General features: G+C 43.3%; 1 protein-coding gene across 4 annotated transcripts in view; it reads right to left on the bottom strand.

Moving 5' to 3' along the window:
- The window catches only part of CD34 (CD34 molecule), a 34,746-nt gene extending 7,716 nt beyond the window's left edge, over window positions 1-27,030 (bottom strand). Inside the window, exons 1-5 of one of the 4 annotated variants that reach the window (XM_072647956.1) lie at window positions 26,660-27,019; window positions 26,351-26,511; window positions 12,642-12,878; window positions 11,164-11,432; window positions 8,628-8,708 (exon numbers count right to left, since the gene is read on the bottom strand). In XM_072647956.1, the coding sequence (XP_072504057.1) occupies window positions 8,628-8,708; window positions 11,164-11,432; window positions 12,642-12,878; window positions 26,351-26,480 (717 nt within the window). In that variant the 5' untranslated portion in view covers window positions 26,481-26,511; window positions 26,660-27,019. Of the gene's footprint in view, window positions 1-8,627; window positions 8,709-11,163; window positions 11,433-12,641; window positions 12,879-26,350; window positions 26,512-26,659 lie in introns of all 4 variants that reach the window. The other 3 variants (XM_072647953.1, XM_072647954.1, XM_072647955.1) reach the window with 3 other exon arrangements.
- Between the last annotated feature and the right edge of the window lie 768 nt (window positions 27,031-27,798).

The following is a 27,798-nucleotide window of genomic DNA, read 5'->3' as shown; positions in this document are numbered from 1 at the left end:
TTGATTTAAGCTAAGCCTGTGTTCAGAATGAGCTCCTTGCCTCCCTGGCACAGGAAAGGAACCGAAACCGGGGCTCTCTCCTCTGTCCGGTCGGGGGAGGAGGAAATGCCAAAGCAGCTCTGGCTACTTTCCTGCTGGGATGGAGCTGGGGTGGAGGAGAAAGCTTCCTGTCTGCTGCTGCTACAACTGCTAGTTCTCTTCCTCCTCCACAGACAGAGTGAGAGGGGGTGGGGGCTGGGCACCGAGGGCTCCTCCCTGCTGGGAATTGGAGCTTGGGTATTTTCCTACTGCTTTTGCATAACATCAGAGGCCTTGGCTACTGCACACAGCAAGGTCAAGGTCGGCCACAGTCTCTGTTCTCTCCTTTTCATTGGGTGTCAGGGGAGGCTCAGGGAAAACAACCTAGCCGTGGATTATGCCAGAAGAGTAAGGCTTGCCAACTTCCATAAAGCACCCTGGGAAGAACCCGCAGGAGGGTTTGTCATTGGACAGAATGGGCTCAGAAATTTGGAGCCGGAAGGAAACCTTTAGAAGGGACTTAGTCCAATTACCCCACACACACACACCTTAGCTTCAGATAAACAAACTAATACCCCCCACCCCCCATGACTTGCCCAAGGTGACACCGGTCATAATGGGCAAGACCTGGGATTTGAACCCAGGTCCTCTGACTCTTATCTCCTACACTCCTATACCCACCACTGGTTTAACACATCCTGGATGGGCAGATACAAGAAACAGGTCTCTTCTCTCCACCCCATTCTCGCATTCCTAAAGATCTCTAGGAAGGTTTCTCCAAGATCAGCCAGTTCTTCCATGATTTAAGTTTAAAAACAAAATCTAGAGAGGTTGGTGAATTGACAAAAGTCACACAGTAGGATACCTGACTTATAACCCAGGCCTAGACGATAATGACAATAGCCGCTAACATTTATATAACCGTTACTTACGTGCCAGACGCTATGATAAACACCTGACAAATGTCATCTGATTTGAGTCTCACAACAATGAGGTAGGTGCTATATATATACCCCTTTTTCACAGATGAGGAAACTGAGACAAACAGGTTAAGTGACATGCTCAGGGTCATACATCTAGTAAATATCTGAGATTAGATTTGAACTCAGCCTGTGTGCTGAATTCCTTTACATCCCCAAGGCTTAAGGAGAGAGGGGTAGGTAGGTGCATAGTTTAAGCCACTGGTGAAGGCTGGTGCCTTCTCTCTTGAAAAATACAAAAGAACATAGATTCCCCACACCAGTCATCTGGCATATGTCCAATGACCTCTAAGGAAGACCCATCATGGAAAGAAATGATGGAGGGAGTCATTTAGCCAATAAACACTTATTAAGTGCCTACTATGTGCCAGGCATCCTGACTCAGGCTCTCTATTTCTCACCTGGATTTCTGCAGTAGCTGATTTCCCTGCTCTCCAATCTATCTCTTATACCACAGTTCAAATAATCCTAGAACAATTTATACAGTAACAACATCGTCTAGACAAGCAACTTTGAAACACTCAGGAATTCTAATCAACGCAGTGATCAATCCTGATTCCAGAGGGCTCATGCTACTCTCCTCTTGAGAGGGAGGTGATGGGCTCAGAGCGCATACTGAAACATATTTTGGGGGGATGTGACCCATGAGAGTATCCATTTTGCCTGACTATACATGTTAGCAACAAGAGCTTTATTTTTCTTGCTTTCTCAATGAAGGGCATGGGAGGAGAAGGGAAAGAGAGGAGCATATTCATTTGAAAATAAAATAAAATTTAATCACGGCCCTCTTCCTACTGCCTAGTTCTGATGATACTGTTCCTTTGCTCCAGATCACTAATATCTCCTTATTTCTCCAGGAATAAATAAAATAATACTCCTAGTTTCTTAAGCTGGCATTCAAAGCCCTGTACAATATAGTATCAACCTACCTTTCAATTCAATTTACCAAATATATGTTGAGCTTCTACGTAGAAGGCATTTTGCTAGGTCCTGGACATACAAAAACGAGATAGAAACCTTCAAGGAACTTTTATTCTACTGAGGAATACGTTTACAAATAAATAAATATAATACAGGATGTCCCAAAAGTCTTACTGCAGTTTGGAGCTTATTAAAGCTAAGCTTTAATAAGAAACTTAAAAAAAAAATGTCTGCCCATCTAAGCTTCTGTGATGTAAAGAAATTCAGCCAGGGGGTGTATTGGCTAGAGCACCAGACCTGGAGTCAGGAAGACCTGAAATCAAATCCAGCTTCAGATAGTTACTAGCTGTGTTACTCTGGGCAAGTTACTTAACCTTTGCCTCACTTTCTTCATGTGTAAAATGGGGATAAAATCAGCTTGAAATTAAATTCAAAGCGAAGCTTTAATGAGGTTAAAACTGTACTAAGATTTTTGAGACACCCTGTATTATTTGAGGATGGAAACAGACCTAGCAGGTAAAGAGTTGAGGAAAGGCTTTCTCCAGGAGAGAGACAGACAAGAGCCTTAGAAGACTCCCAAAGGTAGGAAGGGGTGGGGCAGGAAACAGACTATGACTCTAAGGATGAGATAGACGATTAGACAGGTAGTAAAAGAACCAGGAGAAACAATAAGAAGACTATACAGAGCATCATGAATGCTAAAGGAGAAGACAAAAGGAGTAGAAGGAGGAAGGATGTCAGTAGCTTTGGAAGCTGAGGAGAAGTCAAGAAGGAGGATTGAGAAAAGACCATTACATTTATCAATCAAGAGATCATTGGTAACCCTAGAGAGGCAGCTTCCATACAGGGGCGGGGACCCTCCTCTCCATTCCCTCTGATGTCCACCCATCTAGATTAGTGTAATAATTTCCAAACTGATTTCCTGAAGTCATTCTGTCCCCTTTTCAATCTATCCTTCACGCAAGGCCTTCTTGATTCAAATTCTGCATAATCTGGGGCCAAGCCGCATGTTAGCCCATCCTGACTGAACTGGTTATATCATCCCATCTCCTTCTCTCACCTCAGAGACTGTACTTGAGTCATTTCCCATGTCTGAAATATGCGTTCCTTCCCCTGCCTTCCATTTGCTGCTGAGAGCTCTTGTTTCCATGAGTTCAGAGAGCAGATAACAGAATATAGCTAGTATTTGTGAGATGCTTTACAAACATTATCTCATTTTATCATTATAACAACTCATGTTTTTATCTCCTCCTATGATATGGCTATGTGCCAAGTCCTTTTTCAGATTCCTTTTTATTTTTAATTTAAATTTTATTTTTATTTTCAATTCTAAATTCTCTCCCTCACTCCACCCTTACCTATTGAGAAGGCAAGAAATATGAGACCCATTGGCCAAAAATTGGGTAATCAATTGGGGAATGGCTGAACAAGTTGTGGCATATGAGTGTAATGGAATACTATTGTGTTACAAGACATGATGAACAGGCAGACTTCTGAAAATCCTGCAGAGACTTGTATGAACTGATGCTGAGTGAAGTGAGCAGAGCCAGGAAAACACTGTTCACAAAATGTCACAGTGTGTGATGACTGATTTTGACAGATTTAGCCCTTCTCAGCAATGCAAGGACCTAAAAATAATTCCAAAGGACTCATGATGGAAAATGCCATCTATATCCAGACAAAGGACTATGGTGTTGGAATGCAAAGTGAAGCAGACTATTTTCTTTTTTGTTTTATTTTGGTTTTTTCTGTCTTATGGTTTCTCCCATTTGTTATAATTCATCTATGCAACATGACTAATGTGAAAATGTGTTTGATAGAAATGTATATGTAGAACCCATATCAGACTGCATGCCATTTGGGGGAGGGGGGAAAGGGAAGGAGAGAAAATTTAAAACTTATGGAAGTGAATTCTGAAAACTAAAAATAAATAAACTGGAAAAAAGAAATGATACCCATTGTATATATGTATGTTTCTATATGTATATACAACAGGGCAGTTAGATGGTACAGTGAGTGGATAAAGCACCAGGCCTGGAGCCAGAAAGACCTGAGTTCAAATCTAAGACACTCAGATACTTATTAGCTGTGTGACCCTGAGCAAGTCACTTAACCCTGCTTTCCTCAGTTTCCTCATCTGTAAAATGATATGGAGAAGGAAATAGCAAACCACTAAAGTATTTTTGCCAAGAAAACCCCAAATGGAATCACAAAGAATCAGACATGACTGAAAACGACTAAGCAACAACAGATATAGATATAAACATACTCTATCATGCAAAATATATATCTATATCCACTATGTTCTGAAAAAAAAATCTAGATTCATTTTATGTGGTCTTCTCCCATTAGAACACAAGCTGCTTGAGAGTATCTACTATCTTCCTTTCTGCTTATATTTCTAGCACTTAGCACTGTGCCTGACATACAACCAGGCAGAAAGAAAGTAAGCACCTTGTTCAAGATGATACTGCTCATAAGCATATGGGGCTGAATTTGAGCTCAGGTCTCTTGGTCCAGTGCTCTATCCAGTGTGCTACTTAGACATATTTTTGGACATTGCCTGTGTAGGAAAGTTTGTCTTTTTTTTTTTTTAACACATGGGGAAGAAAATAAAATAGATTTTAATTAAAAAAATAAAATTCAAAAAGGAGCAGAACCAGGAGAACTTTGTACACAGCAACAACCACAGTGTGTGAGTAATTTTTTTGGTAGACTCAGCCCTTCACAGCAATGAAGGACCTAAAAAATTCCCAATGGATTCTTGGGGCAAAATGCTATCTACATCCAGAGAAAGAACTATGGAATGGGATTGCAGAATGAAGCAGACTATTTTCTCTCATGTTTTGTTTTGTTTTGGTTTTTCTCATGGTTTCTCCCATTCATTTTAATTATTTCATGCAACATAACTAAGGCAAAAATGTATTTAGTAAGAATGTAGAACCCATATAAGTAGAACCCATATAAGATTGCATGCCATCTTGGGGATGGAGGGAAAAGGGAGGGGGAGAAAATCTAAGATTTATGGAAGTGATTATAGAAAACTGAAAACAAATAAATAAATTTATAAAATAAAATAAAATTCAAAGCCAAAAACATTTTTGAGACCCAGTGAGACTAAGTGACTTACCTAAAGTTATACATGGAATATTGGTTCTGAATTATTTGGGTACTTGTCCTTACCTCGCTTCCTCCTGGTCTTAAGACTGGGCACTCCTTGAAAACTAGCCATGTGACATATATCTTTGTACTCCTAGGATGCAGCTCAATACCTGATACCTAGATGCTAAATATATATCTGTCACAGAGAACTGAAGGCCTGATTCAAATACTGTCTCCTCTACTAAGTCCTCCCTAATCAAACCCCCTACACTGGTGGGTTGGTAAATATAACAACTGGCTTTCTGGCCTGTAAATATAACAGCTGACTGGGGGTGGAGGGATGTACACACAACACACTTAAATTTAATCTACATTATTAATAGACATCATTTTCTTAAATCTAGACAATAAACAAAACAATAAGTTGAGCCCTGATTTGTGGCATTTATTTCCAAGGTGAAAATGCTTCTAGTGAGTATTTAACAACTGACTCTCCTGATCTATTAGAACTGGATCCAGCATATCCAGCCATAAGTTCTTTCTCTCTCTCATCTGATTTTTTATGATACTTGGTACCGTCTTATGTATGTCTCTCATTCTTCTTCCTAAGATCAATCTTTTCACTGGTACAGTATTGTGACTTAGAAACCTCTGCTTATTTTTAGGTCACTTATTCCTTTGTCCAATAAACTGTCAATGACACTGACCACTTCCTTCTGATCTTTCTGTAGAGCACCTAACTGATTGGTGCCAGTGACCTCGGGGGTAGAAAACCATTCAGATTGATCCATCTGAGTGGGACCTTCCCTTCCCTAGAGAGCTGTTCTGCTCCAAGAAGCTGCCCTGCCCAGCAGCTGCCCAAAGGGACCCTGGTTCTAGGCTCAGAAAGACTTCTTGATGTGACCACGTGTCCCAGCCAAGGTCCTTCGGCCTAAGTCTCTTGGCAAGACCATAAAGGACTCCTTCCTCCTGTAGTTGCCCAGAGACCACTGTACCAAAGGCTTCCTGGAGACATTTTTTATTGCATCCCTTCTCTGTGTAGAGGCAGAGTGGACAGAGAGTGTCTAGCAAGACTTGGGTATAAATCCTTCCTCTGACATTTACTACCTGTGTTATACAGGGCAAAACATTTCATTTCTCAGCCTGAGATTCCTTCTAAAAAATGAACAGGTTGGACTAGATAGTTTGGGGGATCACTTTCAGTTCTGAATCTATGATCTTTCCCAATCTTGTTTTGAGGGTATCCGTCCCAGCCCCAGTCTGAAAGTGTGGTTGGAACGCTCTAGTGCTCTTCCCTCTCCCCACTACTCTTTTAGTTGTCTCCAATTTAGCCTTTCCTTAAACATACAAAATAAAAGAGCATATTGTTTTCAACAAAAATCTAGCTTGGCTTCTTGGAGATAAGGATCCCTTCAGCTCTCAATGAAGAGGTGTGCTGGAACCAGCTCCAACCAGCTCCCAGTTGTTCAGTTTTCAGTGTGTGTTTACATCTCAGAAATACACAAACACTATACATCAGTGCTTGATTTATTGTTTTTGGTGATTATCCTTTTAAAAATACTGGAGAAAATAATAAGGTAGATTTGAAAGGTATTGTGGATATATTTTTAGAAAGCCAGTTATTAAACATTTACCAGCACATATCTATCTATAAGGCTTTGGATTCAAACCTCTGATTTATTCTGGAGGTGTGACACTGGGCAAATCATTGGACCTCTCCACACCATCCTTCCCCACCATCAGGCTTCTCTCAAAGTCTATGAATTGTAAGGATGGTACTGACCTACTTTGGTTTAGAAAACTCCCTATTGTCCAAGAGGGGAAAAAAATGTTTTCAGCACTGATTGGCTCATCTGATTGTCCCTCTTAGCTCCAGAAATGGACTCTGATATGCCAGTGCAGAACACACAGCACCTTTCTAATTGAAGGGTCTGAATTACGTGGCTTCCAGCTCTCAATCTATGATTTTATGAATTACTGTGGTCAGAAATCACAAGAAGGAGGCTCCCATTGGAGAACTGAGTCTCTAAGATGGTCCTTGGAAGAAGACCAGTGGCCCAGAGTCTTCCAGACTGATCTTAGAGCCTTCCCAGCTGGACTGGTCCCTCTGGTAGTTTCACTTTATAGTTCAAGGTCACCTCCCCAACCACAACGAAGCATCAGTGGAAGAGGATGGGAGGTGAGGTTTTTGTTTTTAACTTCTAATCATTCTAACTCATGAGTTCCAGCTAACTGCGTAAATGTCTATCTTATCTCTCCCTCTGCTCTTGGATGGCAGAGACCACTCTGTATCTGACTGTTCTGGCTTCTCTTCAGAGTAAATAAGCATTCTGTGTGGGGTTTTTTATTTGCTTTTGGTGTCCTTCCTAGACCTTAACATGACAGTGAACACCCCAAATGGCTGAACACTCTGCCGGGTACACTAAGCTGCTCTATTGCTGTCCTTTAGGCCCCCATCCAAGGGAACAGCAGTAGCATTCAGCTTCTCAACAATTAAGACTTGTGCTCTCAGGGCAGGTAGATATTAAACAAAAGCACAATGATCCTCCGGATGCCTGGAATAAACATCCTCTCCTGAGGCCTGGACAGATATCATGGGAGAACAGGCAGGCGGAAACTGGCCAAGCTGTGCCATTCCAAGGATGTCACTACCCAAATGGCCCCTACATACACGTGGCCATTCTTTCCCTCTTCCCCTTCCATGAGTTTCTTGAGATCAGAGACTGTTTTACTTTAGGCAGGGAACTTGGCACATAGCAGGCATTTGGACTGTGCTTGCTGACTGATAACCGCCATTAAGGAAATCTGGTATGAGAGAGGCAGTGTGGAGCATCTGGAAGGCTTCTGGCTCTGGAGTTGGAAGACTCAAAGTCTACTCTCAAATCCTCAAATTAAGTAGCCTAGGGGCAAACCACTTAAACCTCTCTTTTCTCAGCTAAATAAGGATCCAATATGTATACTACCTACTACCTCTAAGGGCTAGTATGGGGGGAAAGTACTTTGTAAATCTTTAAGCACAATCTGAAATGTGATGTTATCACAGGAAAACAAATAATAGCTAACCCTGGTATATAATATGTTGACCTTTCCCAATGGGTTGGCCATATCTAGGATCTTGTTTTAACCAGTTAACTAGTAAATAGAACCAGCCAGCAAATTGGTTGCTTAGCTACCTAAAAGTTGGACTTGGCTGGGAATAAGAAGCCAGGTCCCTTGATTTCCAATCCATATATTTTTTCCGTTAGAGTTGTTGTCTCCCGAAATTCTCTGATCATTAGCTTTTTCTGGATGGAAAGTTATCTTGAAGGTTTGAGGGAGGTGAATTGGTCAAGTATGGAAGAAATCATAACAAATGAATCAAAGTGGAAATTGTGTTTGGTGTTGTCTTCCCACCAGATGGCAACCCTACACAGCCTAAGCCCAGAGCCTCAGAAACCACTGTGGAATCCAAGACAGACCAGTCTGACCTGGCCTCCAATGCCTAGGCTCCCAGTGTAACCTTCTGCCTTGAGAATGGTAATGATAATTGTGGTAAAGGGTCCAGACTTTGCATCTTAACTGGAAAAGTGGAGGATTGAGGGAAGATTGGGAAAGGGTTCGACTTACACAACTGTAGGTCTCATTCAACTCCAAGCAGATGCCCTTTGATGCTTGAACTTGTTTGATTTGTAAGCATTTGATGTGTTTCTAGGGAGCAAAACCCCCACAAAATAAGTCAGTATGCCCCTGACTTCTTCCCTCCTCCCCCTTATCCAGCCATCTTCAACACCACCCTCCTCTTGTTACTGGTGATGTCTCTGCCTCTTCAGGAATTTGATAGAAGTGACCCTTCAAATTAAAATTTATTTTTTAATTATCTATAAATTTTGATTATCTGTTGCTCTCTACTCCATTGTCCCCTGCCCCCTATCCCCACCAGATAATCAAGGGCAGTTCTACTGATCTAGGCCTGAAAGCAAGGAACTAGATGGCAAACAACTACCATCTTTAGCCAAGCATTATCCTTGCATAATGGAGCCTGAGGACCTAGAAAATACCCCATCCCACAACCCAGAGGGATGGCAAAGCTATCATAACTTCCTTCAAAGACTTCTTAGATCCCTATTCTAGTTTTCAATCAATCAACCAATCAACAAGCATTTATTAAATTCTCTCCCACCATGCAAGGCTTCTTAACCCTTCAAGAGTTACCCCTTTTATAGATTCTGAAGCTGGAGATTAACCTGAGCTTATCCCCCCAAATCAACCATGTTCCCATCATTACCTTGGTCTCTACCACAATTTGGCCTAGACCAGAAAGAACACCACTGGTTCTGGGCAGTTTGTGGACTGGTGAATTAGCCTAAAGAAGCCACTTATGAGGCTTCCACTGACTTCCGGAAGCAGAAATAGCTGAACCTTATAGCTAGAAGAAGCTTAGAGCTCATGGTAAAGAAGGTTGGGAGAATACCTTGTTCTGCTGTGTGATGAGGTAAGTCACTTAACCCTGAGCCTCAAGTCTGCCCATGTACATCAGCAAAGAGGTACATCCCAGCCTGATAGGGGCATGAGGGTAAAAGCTCCCATGATGGCTTTGAGATCTATGAAAGTGAAAAGGAGGTGGTCAGGTTCATTGGAGTTGTTTTCCACTGAGCCTCTTGGTCCTCTAGAAAACCAACAGGAGCAACCATGATACTATAAAGCATAGCTTATAGGTTTAAGAAAGACAGACTTGTAGCCAAAGTATCTTGGTTAAAATTCCAACTCTGCCACTAACTACAAGGGTCATCTTGGGAAAAATTTCTTCAGTCCTCAATTGTTTCATCTGAAAGAAAAAAGGTTTGAACTACATAATTTCTAAGGTCCATCATAGTTCTATGATTTTACGAACACTGACTGGGCTAAATGGAGCTCTAAAAAAATGGGCATTTTTGTCTCTTCTCCAAACAAGGCAATTCTGGGTTCCATGGTCCAGAAATAGGGCGTGATCCTCAAGGCTCTAGCACAACACTGTTTACATCTGGAGATACTGACTTCTATATGAACTAGGTCAGATAGACTCTTGGGACAGAGTATTTGAACCATGCTGTGTGCATATGCCCCTATTTTCTCTCCTAGGTGTCTCTTTCTTTCTTGTATTTCCTAACATCTCTCCTAACCCCTGCTCTGGCTACTTAATAGAACGAAGGTAGAGATGGTCTTAGTTTTGTCATCTTATCCCCAGGACTTAGCACAGTCTGGCACATAGTAGGCACTTAATAAATCCTTGCTGATTCTTCATTCTCCCTATTCTGCCAGTATTCAATAGGTGCCAAGTCTTCTTGATTCTATTTCCACAATATCTTTTCCTTTTCTACTCTCACCACAACCCAAGAGAGTTCAGGTTCCCACCATACCTTTCCGGATCTACTGCAGTAGTCTCTGAATTAGTCTCTCTGCACGTAATCTCTCACCTTCTAAAAATCCCAAAACTGATGTTTCTAAAGTGTAGGTCTGACCATGCCTGTCAAGAGTCTTCAATGGCACCCTCTTCCCTCTAGGATCAAACACAAAGGGAGTTTTTCTATTTTAGCCCTCCACTATCTGACTCCAGCCTACCTTTCTTTGAGGGTAAGGACTAGCTGACTTTTGTCTTTGTGTTTCCAGCACTTAACATGATACCTGACACATAGAAAGTGCTTGTGATCATTAATTGCACACCTAGAATTCACTCCCTCCTCTCCTCCACCTCTGGGAAATCCTAATTTCCTTCAAGATTCAGCTCAAATGCCACCTTCTTCATGAAGCCTTTTCTGATTCTACCCCATCGCCACCCTCATTCAGGTGCTAGTTAACTCCCCCACAATCGACTTTGTATTCATTTTGCATGTATAGGATGTCCCAAAAGTCTTAGTGTAGCTTTAAGCTCTAATAGCTATTAATAGCTTTTAAGTTAATTAATTAAATTTAATTAATAGCTCAAGGCTGCACTAAGACTTTTGGGACACCTTGTACTATGTGCATGTTTTCCCCGTTAAAATGTAAATTTTTTGAGAATGCTTACTGTTTTATTTTTGTCTTTGTAACCTCAGGGATTAGTTCAGTGTCTGGCACATAGTAAGCAATTAATAAATGCTTGTTGATTGATTGATGGATTGATTGTCAATTGATTGATTTCACCTACCTCGATTTTAACTGGGACCACACTAGTCAGTGATGGTTCTGCAGAAATGGTTGTAGGGTTGGTACCATTGGAGAGTGAACTTGATGTGGTCTCAGACATGCTGGTCATTACTGTCACCTCTGGAGAAGAGGGACTGGTTGTTGTTAGGTGGGTAGTGGCCATCACGGTGACTGGTAAATTCTCATTTATGGCAGAGGAGTTCCCAGCTGCAGAAGTTAGGCTTACTCCAGAGGTAGATGTGGAATTCTGAGTTTCAGGCTCTGAGATTTCTTGCATGGATTAAGACATATGGACACACACAGAAAAACTCTGATTACAATCCTGAACTATAATGCTTATCCAAAGGGCTGCGGGCAATAAGAGTGACATCTAGTGCCAATTATTCCCTCCTGTCCTCAATTCTTCTTTTTAAGGGGTTATACTGGCCCCAAACCCCTTTCAATACTTTTAGGTACAATCTAAAGGATTTCTTGGAGTACCCTTAAGATTTTTGACCTAAATCAGACTGCTGACCACTAAGGTCATTTTAAGGTACCAAGCCCAAGGCTCCTGGACCAAGTATGACCATGTGCATCCAAACTGGTCCAGATCAGATCCCCACTGCAAAACTAAACTGACCACAGTTTGGGGTAAAAGGTCATTTGTACTTAAGTTTTCCTCCTGGTCTCTGAATGTACTGTCTGCCAGGAGTGTTCAGTGATCTAAGACGATGTCAAACTGAAATAGAAACAGGGCATACTAAACCATACACAAGGATCCCTGAAGGACCCATATGAACTTAGAAATACATATATTAATGTTATCTATGTTTTACTGAAGCAAGCACATAGTGCAGTGGATAGTGTTGGACCTGGAGTCAGGAAGACCTGAAATCAATCCAGTCTGGGTGACCTTAGGCAAGCCACTTAACCTGTTTGCCTCAGAGTCCTCAACTGTAAAGTGGTGCTTAGCCATTGTGTACTCTGTAAAATAACAGCACCTACTTACAGGGCTGTTGTGAGGAGAGTACAAATGAAGCAATAGTGGTAATGTGCTTAGCTATGTGCCATATAATTGCTTATTCCCTTTTCTCCCTACCCTTATTATATTTTCATTTATTTTGTTAACCATTTCCTAATTACATTTTAACCCATTAGACTGTAAGTGCCTTGAGAGCAGGGACTGTCTTTTGTCCCTTTTTGTATCCCCTTTGCTTAGCTAGTGCCTGGCACACACTTAATAAACGTTTATTTATTAGTTGATCTGGTTTTGGATGCACTCAGGAATGCTGTGGGTACATGTAGCCAAGGCCAGTGTCTGATGACCCTACCGTAAGGAACTACACTTCCTAAACCAGCATGAAGAGAGGCCAGCTCTCTCTCACTGATCTAGATGACTTCATTTAGCCTGGAATGGTACAGAGGAATGAAGAGTGTTGCTCTCTTCTAGGGAATGGATACAAACATTAGAGGGACTGCCAGCAGGCCAGATGTCCTTACCTGGGTTAGGTGTGGTGGACTGTGTACTCGCTGGAGCTGGGCTACTCGTCAGGTAAGTGACACTGGGATTAGAGCTGGAGCTGGGTCCATGGCTGGGGCTGACGCTTGGACTGAGACTGGTATTCCTAAGGGTTTCTGTAGTTAATCCTTTCCGTGGAGAAGTGGTAGAAAAAATTTTTTCTGGCAGTGTCACCGTTTTCTCAAAGTTTTCTTTTTCAGTTGTTGCTCCTTCTTGGGCTTCAGGGGGAAATCAAAAGTCAGAATCTCTCTACTTCAAGAGAGCTGATCTAGCCTGCTGTTGGCCAGCAGAATCTTTCCACCTAATGTCCTAACCTCCATGCACTACTCAGCACGTAATCATCTCCAGTCAACTTCTCCTGGGACTGTTTCTAACGCCTCTGACTCTCCCATCACACTCCAAAGAATCATAGAAAGTTGTAAGTGAAAGGATAATTGGTTATTAACTCATAGGATCAGAGATCTAAAGCCTGAACCAAGTTCACACTGGACATCTAGTTCATTCCCTTTATTTTACAGATGAGGAAACTGAGACCCAGGGAGGGTGACATACCCAAGGTGACACAGGTAGCAAGTGTCAGAGGCAGGATTTAAATGCAAATCCTCTGAACCCAGAGCCTGTGCTGCCAGGAGACCTGAGAGAACATCTCAAAATTTGCCAATAAGATAAACAAGCAAGTTGGTGAATCTCAACCCCTCAGAATCTGCACTTTTTTCTTTCAATATTTTTATTGCTCTTTTGCTTTTATATCACCAGAATTTCCCCCTATACTTCTTCCTTTCTCTCCTACAAAACATAACATAAAAAAGACTTTTTAAAAGAAAAAGATTAAGGAGAGGAAAAAAAATCAGCAAAACTGATCAATATGTTGAAAAAAAATCTGAAAATATATGTGATGTTTCATACCATAGCCTCTCACCTCTGCAAAGGAGTTGGTGGTGGAGGGGAAAGGTTTCTTCTCACCATCTCTTATTTGGGGCCAATCTGCATCTTTTTTTTTTCTAAGACTTAGCTACTGTTACCAACCTTTCCCTGATTTTTCGCTACCCCAAGTTTTCTTCTTAAATTAACTTGTATTTCCTTATCTGTTTTCTATTCCCCCAGTAGACTAAGGGCTCCTTGAGATCAAAGATTTTCCCCCCTTTTTGTCTCTGAATCTCTAGTGCCTAGTTAAGTGCTTCGCATATAGCAGATGCTTAATTAAGGTTTGATGAATTGAAATGAATTCATATAAACTCTGGGCTCATACATTATATACAGTTTCCATAATCCTTAGCTCTTTTTCTACCTCTCCCCTCTCCAACCCTCATTTTCTGTTCTTTCCTTTTTTTGGACTCTAAATCCATTCTCTTTCTCTAAAATCCTAAAGATTCCCGTCTCCTACCCCCATGAGCCAGGAAGCTCAGAGGGAGCTGATTTAATAACTTTTCTGGGTCTTAGTTATTTTCTAAGGATATTCTGTCTCCTTACCCCAGGTAGGGAAGAGGAGGAAAGTGTGGTGGGTGGGGCAAGGAGTTCTTGGGACCTTAGAGGCAATGACAGAGAAATCTGAAGAAGGATTCAAGGCAAACAGGAACGCCACAGTCTCAGCCCACCCCCTTGAGTCCGACTCTCCATGCTGTCCTAGCCAACAAAAGTAGGTCACTTGCTAAGATCTGGGTCCCTCTCAGCATGGATCTCCGAGTAATTCCAAGACTAGAATCAACCTGTATAACACCTGCCTAGAAAGGAAACTGAGGCCCAGGAGAGGGGGGGTACATACACACAGATAATGAGGGTCAGAGGCAGGATTTAAATGCAAATCCTCTGAATCCAAGAGCCTGTGCTCCCAGGAGACCTGAGAGAACATCTCATCAAGATTTTGTTTACAGAGGACTAAATCAGAGTGTAAGGGAGTCTCTCCTTCCCTGCTCACCGGCAACTGCCCAGGCTCAGAGCTGAGAAGAATTGGCCATTCTGCATCTGCTATAAATTCTCCTTGCAAAAATCAGAGAATCATAGCACATTAGGGCTGGAATGGTATGTGAGACGAGATCTAATTCAACTCCCTTATTTTACAGATGAAGTAACTGCAGTCCAGAACAGCTATATGATTTCCCCATCCCTGAAATTTTTCTCTTACCTTGGCCAGTTCCTGCTCTCTCTACACTGTAATAGCCTCCTTCTACAGCCCCTCCTCCCCCCTCCTTCCCCGAAATGGACTTGCTGATATTATCAGCCAGAAATCAGTAATCTTATCTTATTAATAGACAGTACTGGATTTGAACACACAATCCAGAGAGAGAACAGAAACTGCCTCCTGCTCCCATTTTAGACACATTTCTTACAATGTCATATCAGAGCCTGAGTGACTGATATTAACCAGCTGTCACAGCTATTGTAACCTATTGATTAGATAACAATAATTATTAGGGTGGAAATAATATTTACTGGTATTACAGCAAATCCTCCTCTGAAGTCTCCTTCTATTGCCTCCTCTGGGCATGGAGGAGATCTGAATGCTTAGAAACTTTGCTAACACAGGATCAGTTCAGCTGGGTCCTCTCAAGATTGAAAGGCTTTTAGTATGGGCTACAAAATGGGCTGAAAAATGGCTTAGTTATGTTGAGAGACTCACTCTCTGATGGTAAGCTGCCAATTTGTGTGTGTGCTCTCGTGTTTCTGGTGTGTGTTTAAATCAGAACAACTCATGAATACCATCTAATAAAGCAGAGAAGCATTGTGTACTATTTTGGATCACAGGATTCAGAGCAGAAAAAGACAAAGTCAACCCTCTCATTTTACAGACGAGGAAACTGAGACCCACACAAAGGAAGTGACCTACCCCAGTCATTACATGAAGTAAGTAGTAGATCCAGGATTCTCTAATTCCAAGTCCAAGCCTCCTTCTGTGTTGAAAGAAGGCCCATACTGCTGGAATCACAGCTCTTTTGAAGTATTAAAAGAAATTCCAAAAGGGCCATTAATGATACCTATAATCCCTGTGGTGAGGGGAGGCTGATGCTGGTGGATTACTTGAGCTCAGGAGTTCTGAGCTACAGTGGACTAGAGTCAATCTAGCGTCTACATTAAGTATGGTACCAATATAATGAGCTCTAAGGGGCAGGGGGCCAGCAGGCTGCCTGGGGAGGGGTCAGTGGGCTCAGGTCAGAAACAGCGCAAGTCACTGGGATCAGGCTGATGCACTTCTAGCCTGACCAACATAGGGAGACACATTCTCAAAAGAAAAAAAGTACAATTAAAAACAGCTGCTTTCATTTAGTTGGTGTGTTTCTTCAACCCCTTTAAAAGTTATCCTTATAACAAGCCTTGAATTAATTTAGGGAAGAAATACCCTAATTTTATTGGTGAAAAAAAACTGAGGCATATGATAAGAAGGACTTAATGAAAAGCTATGTTATACTGATAATGCTCCATTTCCTTGGAATAGGTGGCAATGGGATTGATGCTATGCACTTTGCCCCCTAGAGAGCTGGTGGCAAGGTTTTCCAGGTTGAAACTGATTGCTTTTCTGTTATCCTTTGTTGGGCCAGAGTCAAGGTCACGAAGTATATAAAAAAGGAAACCACTGCTTCCAGATTGGGAGGCAAGTGGTAAATGGTTAACAAGCTGCCCCCATTCCTGCTCCCTACTCCACCCCACCCCAGTCCCTTCCTTCTCTATAGAAGTCTGACCAATCTAGTGTAGAAAGTATGAATTTTAAAAGACAGCCCTTCTCCACCCACCCCCACCCCAGTCCCTTCCCGGTTCCTGGGAATCTCTTTTGGCTCAATCTAGCCCTTTTCTCTTTCTGTAAAGGAAGCTGGGCCACGCTGTAGTGATGTCATAGTTTGAACCCCTTCCCCCAAGGGGCCTCCTTCACTCAGACAAACACTTCTGAAGTTTTCCAGATGGAGAGAGGGAGAGAGAGGGAGAGAGAGGGAGAGAGAGGGAGAGAGAGGAAGAGAGAGGGAGAGAGAGGGAGAGAGAGGGAGAGAGAGGAGAGAGAGAGAGAGAGAGAGAGAGAGAGAGAGAGAGAGAGAGAGAGAGAGAGAGAGAGAGAGAGAGAGAGAGAGAATGAGAATGAGAATGAGAAGAGACTTTGGTCGAGCTCAGCTGTGAAGCATCCTTTGGACTCTACCCATCCCATCCCACCCCCCATTCACTGGAATCTCTACTCCAGGCTTATAGCAGCTGCTTCCTTCTGCCTCCTCGGTCTAATCCTAAAATAGTTAGTAGGATGAAGTTTTGATTCAGGATCTACTCCCAAACCTGAGAGCTCCCACCCTGAGCCCTGGGGGAGTGAGATAAGACAACACTGCAGTTTGTAGGCTAGACTTGACAAAGGATCAAAGAAGGGAGGGAGGAATGTGGGATGGAATGATCCCCAGTTTACTACAAGGAAAGGACAGCCAGTTTTGGAGAATTTGGGATAAGGAAACAATACTAATTTCTGTACCTCTCTGTCTTTCAACACATCCCCATCTCTTTTTATGGACTTTGGAGAAACAGAGCCTCTATCCTGAGGGAACTACAATCTCAGTAGTGATGGCTGACAAATGACATAAAATTACTCTTTTGAGCATCTCCCATTCTCCTACCAGAGACCCCCACTGAAAACCTGAGTATAGTGGAAAGAATATTAGAGTTAGAGTTAGGAGGCCTTGATTTCAAATGCAGCTTCAGATACTTACTGAGTGACCCTGAGCAAGTCACTTAACCACAATTGCCTCTCAAAAAAAAAAAAAAGGGTGAAAAGTACAGAGAGCTGTCCTTGAAGTCTGGGTTCAAGGTCTGCTTCAACAACCACATGGAACCCTGGTCTAGTCACAGACTTGTCAGAGTAGGTGTTGGCCTGCATTGATAGAGGAAGCTCCCTCACCCAGGAGTTGTCTATATCAATGAAATATGATTCTGGTGCTTCTATCCTTCTAAGCTTTTGCCTCTTCTGTAAAACTGAGAATAAGAATCTTACCTCATGGGCTGTAGTGAAAAAAATGATTTGTAAACCTTAAAACACCATAGAAATGAGTCTTTATACAGAAACCCTATAGGGTAGTTATTAGAGCATTGGGCTTGGAGTTAGAAGGTGCAGGTTCAAATTCTCCCTCTGATGCTGGAGTGACCAGTGTAAACAAGTTTTTCACCTCTCTGAACCTCAGTTTTTCCATCTGTAAGATGGAGGTAACAATTCCTAAAGACCCTCTCTCAAAGCTTTTTTGAAGTTCCCAATGAGATATAAGAAAGATGAAGAACTCTGTAAACTTTTAAAGAAGTATAAAATAATCAGTTATTATTATCCCTTTTTCTTTTTCTAGGCTGAAATATGTTCTTCTTTACAGTAGCCTGGAAATCTTGGGAGATAGTGGAAGAGGGTAAGCTGTGGAGTCTCTTTTGCTCTTACCACAGTAACTACACTTTGAGTTCTTACCAAGTCATTTACTGCTTTACTTAAAATGTTCTCCTATTATTCTTTGTTTCACAAGTCTTCTCCAACTAGAATGTAAGTCAGCTCTTTGGGGGCAGAAAGTATATTTTCTATAATAATTCCATTTGTGCAGAACTCAATCATCTAGCATCTGAGCTGTTGGAACATAACTCAAGACTCAAAGTGCAAGGCATGTGGGCAACCGAAAGATGTATCATCAAGTCTATCCACTACTTACAGAAGTTCTTAGTTTAGAGTCTGCTGACTCTTACTCTGCAAACAATTCTAAGAAGTTTGGCAATCTTTTTTCCAAGCCTATATCGAATCAGAAACAATGAAGTCCTAGGAACATAACAGGTACTTGAATACCTGGTGAATACTTGGATATTTGGAACGGCGCATGTCCCATTTTAAAGACAGCTGTTGTCAAACTAATGAGAATCTTCTGGATTCTCTTGGTAAGAGAGTAAAGACCAGTATCAAGTCTAGGAAATGTACCATAGGAGGAGCATTTGAAAGAGTTGAGGATGTGTGCCTGGAGAAAAGAAGACTTATTCAAGACTTGTTAGCCAGAATCTTCAAATACTTGAAGAGCTTGCCATCCCTCATTCCTTCCTGCCTGGTTTCCTTCCTTCCTTCTCTGTTGCTTTATCAAGTCTGACCCAAAGGCAGCCATTTTATTTTTTCTTGCTCCCCAGGGCTCAGGCTGGGAGCAGAACCCAAGGCAAAATTTGCTTCTGTTATTGTTTAGTCATTTCAGTCATGTCCTACTCTTTGTGACCCCATTTGACCTTTTCTTGGCAAAGATACTGGAGTGGTTTGCCATTTCCTTCTCCAGCTCATTTTACAGATGAGGAAACTGAGGCCAACAGGGTTAAGTGACTTTTCCGGGGTCACACAGCTAGCAAATGTCTTTGAACACATTTGAATTCAGGTCTTCCTGAATCCAGGCACTCTATCCACTGTATCACCTAGCTGCCCTAAACTTTTTACTGCTCCCTATTTTAGGATTAGGTGGAGGAGATGGAAGGAAGCAGCTGTTATAATTGAAGATGATATCAGAAATTAGATATTGTCAGTATGCTAGAAGACAGACTTAGGAGAAATGGGTTATAGTGAGGCAGATTTAAGCTTGAAATATGAAGCAACTTTTCTAACAATTGGAACTGTCCAGCAATGGAACATGTTGCTTTATGATACAGGGAGTTTCACATCACTAGAGATAATCAAGCAGAAGCTAGCGGACCATCATTCAGCAATATTGTAGTGAAAAGTTGCTTCCAGTTGCAAGATTGTATTCTATGAACAGAAGACCACATATTGAAAACTGAAAAAGTGGTCATCTAGATGGTGTAGTAAATGCACAGTGTGTCAGATTTGGAGTCAATAAGAACTAAGTTCAAATCCTCTTCCAGAAATGTATTAGACAAGTGACCCTGGGTGTCTTGACCTCTCCCAGACTCAGTTTCCTCATCTGTAAAATAGCATCTACCACACAGCGTTACTGTGAGGATATATGTAAAGTGCTTTGTAAAGTGCTGGAAGTTATTCTTGACAAGCCTAACCTCATTTTTCAGATCAGAAAACTGAAGCTCAGAACATTTAAGTGACTTGTCTAAGGTAGAGGTAGTAAGTAGCAGAGTTTGGACTTGAACCCAGGTTCCCTGGCTCCAGAATCACAGCTCTTTGCACTACACAACGCAGGCTCTATTCTATGAATAGTAGGAGTTCAACTGCGCTCTAGGAGTGCAACAGGATTGCAGTAGCTCAAAAGAAACGTGAGATGTGCAAATCCCAAGATGTCTCCACTTCAAACGTTCAAGTGGACTCTTCGTGCCCTACCTGTGGTAGAGCCTTCCAAGCATATCAGCCGCAGTCAGACATGCTGTCCCTTGACCTTGACATGGTGATGTCATTCTGGTCCTCTCTGAGAATGACAATAACCAACCTGATTGCACATGTCCATCTTACATAAAAGTAAAGAATGGACAGGATGTCCTCCAGTTGTCCAACTGGAGATATCCACCAGTGCAGAATAATTTTTAAAAGTGCCTGGATAAGGCAGGCCTCTGCCTTCTTCTAAGTCAAAGATCAGTTTCCCCTACATCCATGGCAAATAGATAATATAGGAATTTGGAAGACTGATGCCCCATCCCAATTTGAAGTAGGCACCTCCTATAGTGAGCAGATTACAATTCCTCTTTATAGAGGGGAGACTGACTGTGAGTCACCAGTGCAAATGGTTTGGGGGGAAGAGAAGTGCACCATCCCCACTTGTTTCCACTGTGTATCTACCCACTTAGAGTTTCAGATGCCAGCTGCTGACTTCTTGGTCACCTAGCTGCCCTCAGAACAAGACATTCCTACTTCCAGACTTTCTTTCCCTGCCGTCCCACAGCTATACACAGAGTTAAACCTAAAAATTCTGTTGGTCTCTGAGCAAACAAGGAAAAAAACAGGAGAACTTCTCACCTCTGATCAAAGTAACCCTTATGGGAAAAGCTCAATTTCAGCTAGGGAGGAGCTCACTTGGGGGACTGAGGAAGGAAGTACAGCCATTTGGTAACTTTCTATTTTAACTAATCATTCTTGCTAACAAGGTGCTAAGCTTCTAGACAGCTGGTCACATAGTGGATAGAAGGTTGGACCTTGGAGTCAAAAAGACCTGAATTCAAATTTAGCCTCAGATACCACTGGACGGCCCTGGACTAGTCATTTGGCTTGTCTACCTCAGTTTTCTCCTCCTTAAAATGAGGATAACGATAGCACCTACTTCCTAGGGTGGTTGTGAGGATCAAATGAGGTAATACTGGTAAAACACTTTGCAAATCTTAAAGCATCATCATTATTCTGTGTTAAAGACATTCAAGTGCTGTCAGGGAAATCCACACTGTTACATCTCTGTCCACATAGCACAAGAGAGAGGTGGGAGTGCCTGGGGTAGCAGAAAGTTGCCCACTGGGTCTTGCCCTCCAACCTTGGCTGCCAAGTTCTCTAGCTGGTAAGGGCAAAGCATGACCTCATCAAACAACAACAGCTAACATTTTATATGGCACTTATTATGTGCTAAATGTTTTGCACATGTTATCTCATTTGAGCTTCACAACAACCAGAGATGTAAAAGCATTGGGGAGGGGCAGTGGGGGGACAGGGAGGACCGAGAAAGGAGAAGTGAGAAACGTTAGGGAATCTTGCCACCTCTCCCTCCCCAGGGGATCTTTTTCTGTTTTGGAAATCGTTCAGAAAAAACAACATGACTTTTTTTTTTTTTTTTCTGGCCTTCACCTCTCTGGTCCCCAAACAAGGGGCCAGAACATCAGAAGGGTGGGGCTGGATAAAAACCTAACTTTGAAAACAAGCACTGGTCCATATGATCAGGGTCCAAAAGAAATCACTGTCTCTCATTTCTTCTTGGTTTTCATAGGACTCTGCCTAAGGGTGTCTAGACAGGCTCAAATTTTGGTACCTGATTTAGGAAACAAGGGCGGCCTCAATAAATGTATTGGCCCATCAGGAACTTTTCAGAAAAGCATTTGTGAATTTTATGCAGATTATACAAATTAAGTGATGTCCCCTGAGCTTACGGATAAAGGACTGGGTAGGAGGGGAATAGGACAGCCATTAGGTGGCCCCTGGGGTGGGGAGAACACTGGGCTTGGAACCAATACAATTTATCCTGAGTTCAAATCTGGCCAAAGACACTAACTAGTTATGTGACTCTGGATAAGTCACTTAACCCTGTCGGCCTCAGTTTCCTCATCTGTCAAATGAACTGGAGAAGGAAACGGCAAACCACTCTATTACTTTGCCAAGAAAACCCCAAATGAGATATGAACAGTCAGACACAGCTGAACAACAAAAAGAGGGGAAAAAAGGAATGGTGGAGATAATGTGTCAAAAGCCTATCTATCCAACAAGTTCTAATAAATCACTACCTCCTCCAGGAGTCTTTCCTTGATGCTCTTATCTCTAAGCCAGAAGTAATCTCTCCTACTACTAAGTTCCTATAGTATTTTGTAAAACTATTTGAGATCAGAGACTCTTTCCTTTTTTAAGAAGCTAGCGTTTACATAGTACCTTACGGTTTATAAAACACTTACCAAATATTATCACATTTTATTCTCACAGCAACCCTGAGAGGCAGGTTAATTATTAGTTTCCCCATCTGAAAGATAAAGAAACTGAGCCAGAGAGAAGGGGTCACACAACTAACAGGTATCTAAGGTTAGATTTGAACTCAGGTCTTTCTGACTCTAGCTCAGCACTCTATGTACTGCTCCACCTACTTCTTTGTGTCCTCAATTTCTAGCACAACGCCTGGCACATTTAGTAGTAGGCACTTAACAAATACATGTTGACTGATACAGAAGGGACCTTCTTTATTGTTGTTTTTGTCGTTTCAGTCATGTCTGACTCTTCATGACGCCATTTGAGGTTTTCTTGGCAATGATACTGAAGTGGTTTGCCATTTTCTTCTCTAGCTCATTTTACAGATGAGGAAACTGAGGCAAATAGGATTAAATGACTTGCCCAGGGTCACACAGCTACTAAATGTCTGAGGCTGGATTTGAACTATGGTCCTCCTGCCTATAGATTCTCTGCTCTCTCCACTGCACCACCTAGCTGCCCTCCACTGGGCAGCTAAGTGGTTTATCGAATAAAGCACTTGACTTGAAGTCATCAAGACTTGAGTTCAAATCCAGCCTCCAAAACCTACTAGCTATGTGACCTTAGGTGAGTCACTTGACTAGCTTCAGTTTCCTTATCTGTAATAATAGCTATTTCACAAGGTTGTTAAGACCAAATGAGAAAACACATGTAAAGCACTTTGCAAACCTTAAAGTGCTATATAAATACCAGCTGTTCACATTATTATTATTATTTCCTCTAGGGCAGCTAGGGCAGTGGATAGAGCACCAGTGAGGGAGTCAGGAGGACCTGAGTTCAAATCTCACCTCAGATGCTTGACACGCACTAGCTGTGTGACCTTGGGCAAGTCACTTAACCCCAACTGCCTCATCCTGGGTCATCTCCAGTCATTCTGATGAATATCTGGTCACTGGATTCAGATGGCTCTGGAGGAGAAATGAGCCTGGTGACCTGCACAGCCCTCCCTCACTCAAAACAAAATCAAATGCAAGTCATGTCATCATTTCTCTGAAGGACATGGTCTTCTTCACCAATGAAGGATGAACACATTATTTCATCCAATCCCTTCATTTTACAGAGAAGGAAACTAATGCCCAGAAAGGTTAAGGATATTTCCTGAGATCACAGAAATAGTAAGCATTAAAGAAGGGATTGAAACCAAGTCCTCCAAGTCCAGAGCAAGAATCTCTCCACTACTCCTGACTTGGATCCTAAATCCATTGACCCTTCCACGATACGACCCAGTCATAGTAGGCACTACTTAACATTCATTAAGTAGAATTTAGGAAATGAGACAGAGGCTTGAGGGCACATCTTACTCAGTAAGTAGGAACTGTGCAGAAGAGCATTTGTGAATTCTTTCCAGGCAGATCTGGCCCTGTCACTGGGTTTGTCAGGCAGTGGTCCCTAACGCTGCTCCTCTCCAACTGCCATGTGGCTGGGTTTCAAAGGGTGGGGCCCTCTCCCCTCTGGAAATATCTGATACAATTCTTTTCCTTTTTCTTTTTCCCCCTCTTACACATAGCCCCAGACAGGATACGGGTGTGGGGTTGATAGGCACGAAGGACCCAAAGGAAGAGGAGGAATGTGAGGGGAGGTGTTAAAGGAAGCTGATAACCTGAGTATGACATCAATTGGATGGATGAGAAATGGAGCTCCCTACCTCGATCCTCCCCCTTCCTCCCCTTTCCCTGCTCAGCTGGAGCTAAGAATATAGCCTGGGCCAAGATTTCTGCCTCAGCCAGGCCAAGGTTTCTCAGCTTGTCCCATCCACAAAAAAGGAACAGACCATTCATTTTGGGGGGGGAAGTGGAGAGTCACTGCCTCCCCTGCTCTCTCCTATGTACCTTTCCTCAGGAGCAAAGAGCTGGCTTTCCCAAGATAAAGTCCCAAAAGAAGGGGTGGGGGTGGATAGCTCAAAGAGATTTTTTGTTACCTTCACTCCTAAAGAACTATACATTTCCCTGGGTTTCATGATAACTCCCCCTCTATAATTCCTCTCTTTGGGCTCCTTGTACAGGATTTCTATAATGACCCCCTCTTAGGACCTCAAAGCACTCAGCTCAAGCAATTCATTCTTTTCTTAAATGACTTTTCAAAATGATCAAGGTTTTAATGATGCTGTTTGTTTCTATGTTACAATCTTTCCCAGCTAACCTACTCCCCTTAATAGCTAATTAAGTCCTTTTTCCAGTCACACAACTAGTGAAGGTCTGAGGCTAAATCTGAACTCAAATCTTCTAGAATCCAGGTCCAATGGTCTACCAGTGTGTCCCATAGCTGCCCAAAAGTGTTTCTTTACCTTATTATAAAGAAGTAATTAAGGAAAACTAAGGGAAACACAAACTATTTCACAGCACCTTTTACATTCCACACCCACAGTCTCCCATTTCTCCAAAGAAAGGAGGGATGTACACTGCTTTCTCTCTTCTCTGGGACCATCTCATCTGTTCCTGAGAGTTTCTTGTAGAACAAAGATGATGCAGTCTATTGGTGTCTAGGAAACCTTTCTGGTGAGCACAGAAGGGAGATGAGACAGGTATGGTGTTGGGGCAATGGAACTGGGTTTGAACTCAGAGGATCTGGGTAGGGGGCCTGCCCTGGCTTCTTACTACTTCTGTGATGTCCTGCAAGTCTTTTAGCCTGTCTAAGCCTCAGGTTTCTTATCAGTAAAATGAGGGAGGTTGGGTTAGATTCTTCAATTTTCTTCAAGCACTGAATCCTAGCATTTGCCCATGGTGAGAAGCAGCAGCTGGTTACTGGATCTAAAATTGAAGACATGGGATTCCCAGGTGGGGGAGACTTGGTTATTCTCTGTGTCTGTCTGTGTCTCTGTCTCTTTTCCCTTTTCTTTCTATCTATCTTTCTCGGTATTTTTCTGTCTCTCACTCTCCCCTCCATGCTCCTCCATCCTCCTTCCTTCTCTCCTCTCTCTCTGCAACAGGTGGTACAGCCATGCTCACCTACCCTAGGTTCCCCTTCCAGCAGTGAGGAACCTGCGGCCTCGAGGCCACATGTGACCTTCTAGGTCCTCAAGTGCTACCCTTTGAATCCAAACTTCATAGAAAAATCCTTTTATTAAGGGGCCTTAACCATAGCAAGGCAGGGATAACCTAAGTAAAAACAAGGCTGGCCCAGTTCGAAGTCTCAGTACCAGATCACTGAAAGCTGCTGAGCCAAAGCAGAACCGGAGCATCCGATTGGAATTCGAGCTCCTGGCCAACTCCATCTCTCTCCGTGACAGTGGGGCTTAACACCTAGGGGAGCTATTCTGTTCCAAGGCTTTAGACACACCCCCTCCCGTGTCACCACCACCGCCGGTGGCTGGGGGTCTGGTAAGACCACACCCTGGAGCACTCACCACCCCCCTTCCCCAGCCACCCAGCCCAGAGCTGCTTTCTCTCCAACTGGGTGGGACCCTGTGAGCAGAGCCAATGAGGCTGTGTTCGGGAGGCCCGGGGGCTGCGGGTTTCGGAGCGTTAAATGTGAAGTTTGTAAGTGGGTCTCGAAGAAAGGCAGAAAGAAAGGAAAATAAGGCCACTGGGTGGGGAATAGAGAACCAGCAGAGAAGAGAGCTGAGGATTTAAGGAGCCTTAAGTGAAGTCGTAGGGAGAGGGAGAAGGAACTTCACACAGTGTTAACCCTTTCAGTATTCAAGATGGAGAGGGGCGCAGGAGAATGTGTCTCCCATCTAGGCAGAAAGAAATATTTAACACCTACTAGGCGCAAGGCCCAGCTGTCAGAGAGGGTGCTCATTGTGGGCGGTATTTTAAAACAGCATGAAAAGTGTCTGTCCTTGGCTCCAAACTCTTCACTGATCACCTAACTCTGCCACCCACTCCGAAAAGCCTTCGACCATTTCCCACGCACTACAGTCACGGCCACCACCCCTCTCCAGTCTCCAATCTTGAAGCAGACTGTCCTTGGGAGATGAGGGACCAATAATGAGACCCCAAGGAACCCCTGGCGCTGAAGACCCTCAGGCTAGGCGAGTAGCTCCGCGACCCCCAGCCCTTTGGCACCGAGCAGATTTGGGCAGCATTTCCAAAGCCCCGAGTCCCCAGTCCCGAGTCCCCAGTCCCCCCTGTGTCTCCGCCAGCACACACACCCTCCCCACACACAGACACCACGCACCCACTAAGATCTGATCATCTTCCATCCCACCACATGCAGCTAACTCAGAAAAGCAGTTTTGTCCCATTCCGTGGCCCGACTGCGTTCCGCTCCAATACATTCCCGTTAGAATTTCCTCCCGGCGAGCCATTGCCCGAATCTAGAAGACCAATCGGCTCTCCCTGGGGAGAGAAGTGCACCGATAGGAAGGGTAGGTATCTCTAGGTAATCCCGCCTGCAGCCCCTCCAAACCTCTCGGTGGACTCCCTCCCTCCCTTTGGCCACAAGGCTATGCGCCCTCGGTCCTGCGCTCAGACGCCCCGGACTCACACAGGGAACTCAGCAAACAGATCAGGGTCGCCCAAAGCTGCAGCCGCAGCCCCGCGCGCCAGCTTCTCGGGAGCAGCATCCTTGCAGCTCGGCTCTCCCAGCAGCTGCACAAAGTCCAACAAGCTGCCCCACTCCCGCAGCTCTCGGCTTCCCGCCCCCTCCGCCGGGGGTGGGAGATACTGCCTTTTTCCCCTTTCCCCCTCCTTCTTTTGACTCTGGGCTGGGCCTGCCCGGGCTCCTTCGCCGCTTCCGTGGGCTCTCCTGGTCAGCCTAAGAGTGGGAGGGGGGGTGTAGGCGGAGGGCGGGGGTGGCCGCTGTATTCACAGCAGTGATAAGTGGCTGTTTTGAACCTGGAACGTAGAGTCTGTTTGGCCCAAGGTTGCTTCTTCCAGCTTTATATAGACTCAATGACCCTTCCACGTTTCTTTTAACTCCTTTGTGCCTCGCCAGGCTCCACACCGCCTTCCTCACCCTGCCCCCAAAAGCTCCCTTCCTAGGCAGGTAGACCCGAGGCTCCAGCAGAGTCCTTACGATGTTTTGTTTAAGATCACACAGCATGAACAACCAATTCAATTAATCACACAAAGTTGATTAGAGGTTGCAAGGGTTAAACATAGTGAGGGGTAACAAGTCAGAAGAAAACAATGACTTCCTGCCTTCAAGGAGTTTATATTCCTGGAGGAGAGTCAGATATGTAGTAGTCACATTGTGACAAAAGAGAGTCAATATATTAGGAGAAATCAGGTCTTCTAGGAGAAACCTTTTCCAATCCCCCTTCATGCCATAACTTCCCTCCGAGACTCTCCTCAATTTATCCTGTATATATCTTGCTTATACCTGTTTTCACGTTTTCTCCTTCATTATGTTGTGAGCTCCTGGAGAGAAGGGCCTGTCCTTTTCTTTTCTTTGTATCTGATTCATAAATATTCATTGGCTATAAAAACCTAGCCTTTCTATGGAACTTTACAGTCTGCAAAGCACTTTATAAACATTATCTCATTTGATTCTCATAACAGCTTCGTGAAATAGATGCTATCCCCATTTTACAGATGAGGAAACTGAGACTGAGGGTGGTACAGTGACTGTACAGCTAGTAACTGTCTTAAGTTCAAAGCATTACCTCCTTAATGTGTCAGATA

Source organism: Notamacropus eugenii, chromosome 2, assembly GCF_028372415.1.
Source record: "Notamacropus eugenii isolate mMacEug1 chromosome 2, mMacEug1.pri_v2, whole genome shotgun sequence".
In the NCBI taxonomy this organism is placed as follows: domain Eukaryota; kingdom Metazoa; phylum Chordata; class Mammalia; order Diprotodontia; family Macropodidae; genus Notamacropus; species Notamacropus eugenii.
Note: the sequence above shows the minus strand (reverse complement) of the source record. Positions and strands in the feature narration are given on the sequence as shown.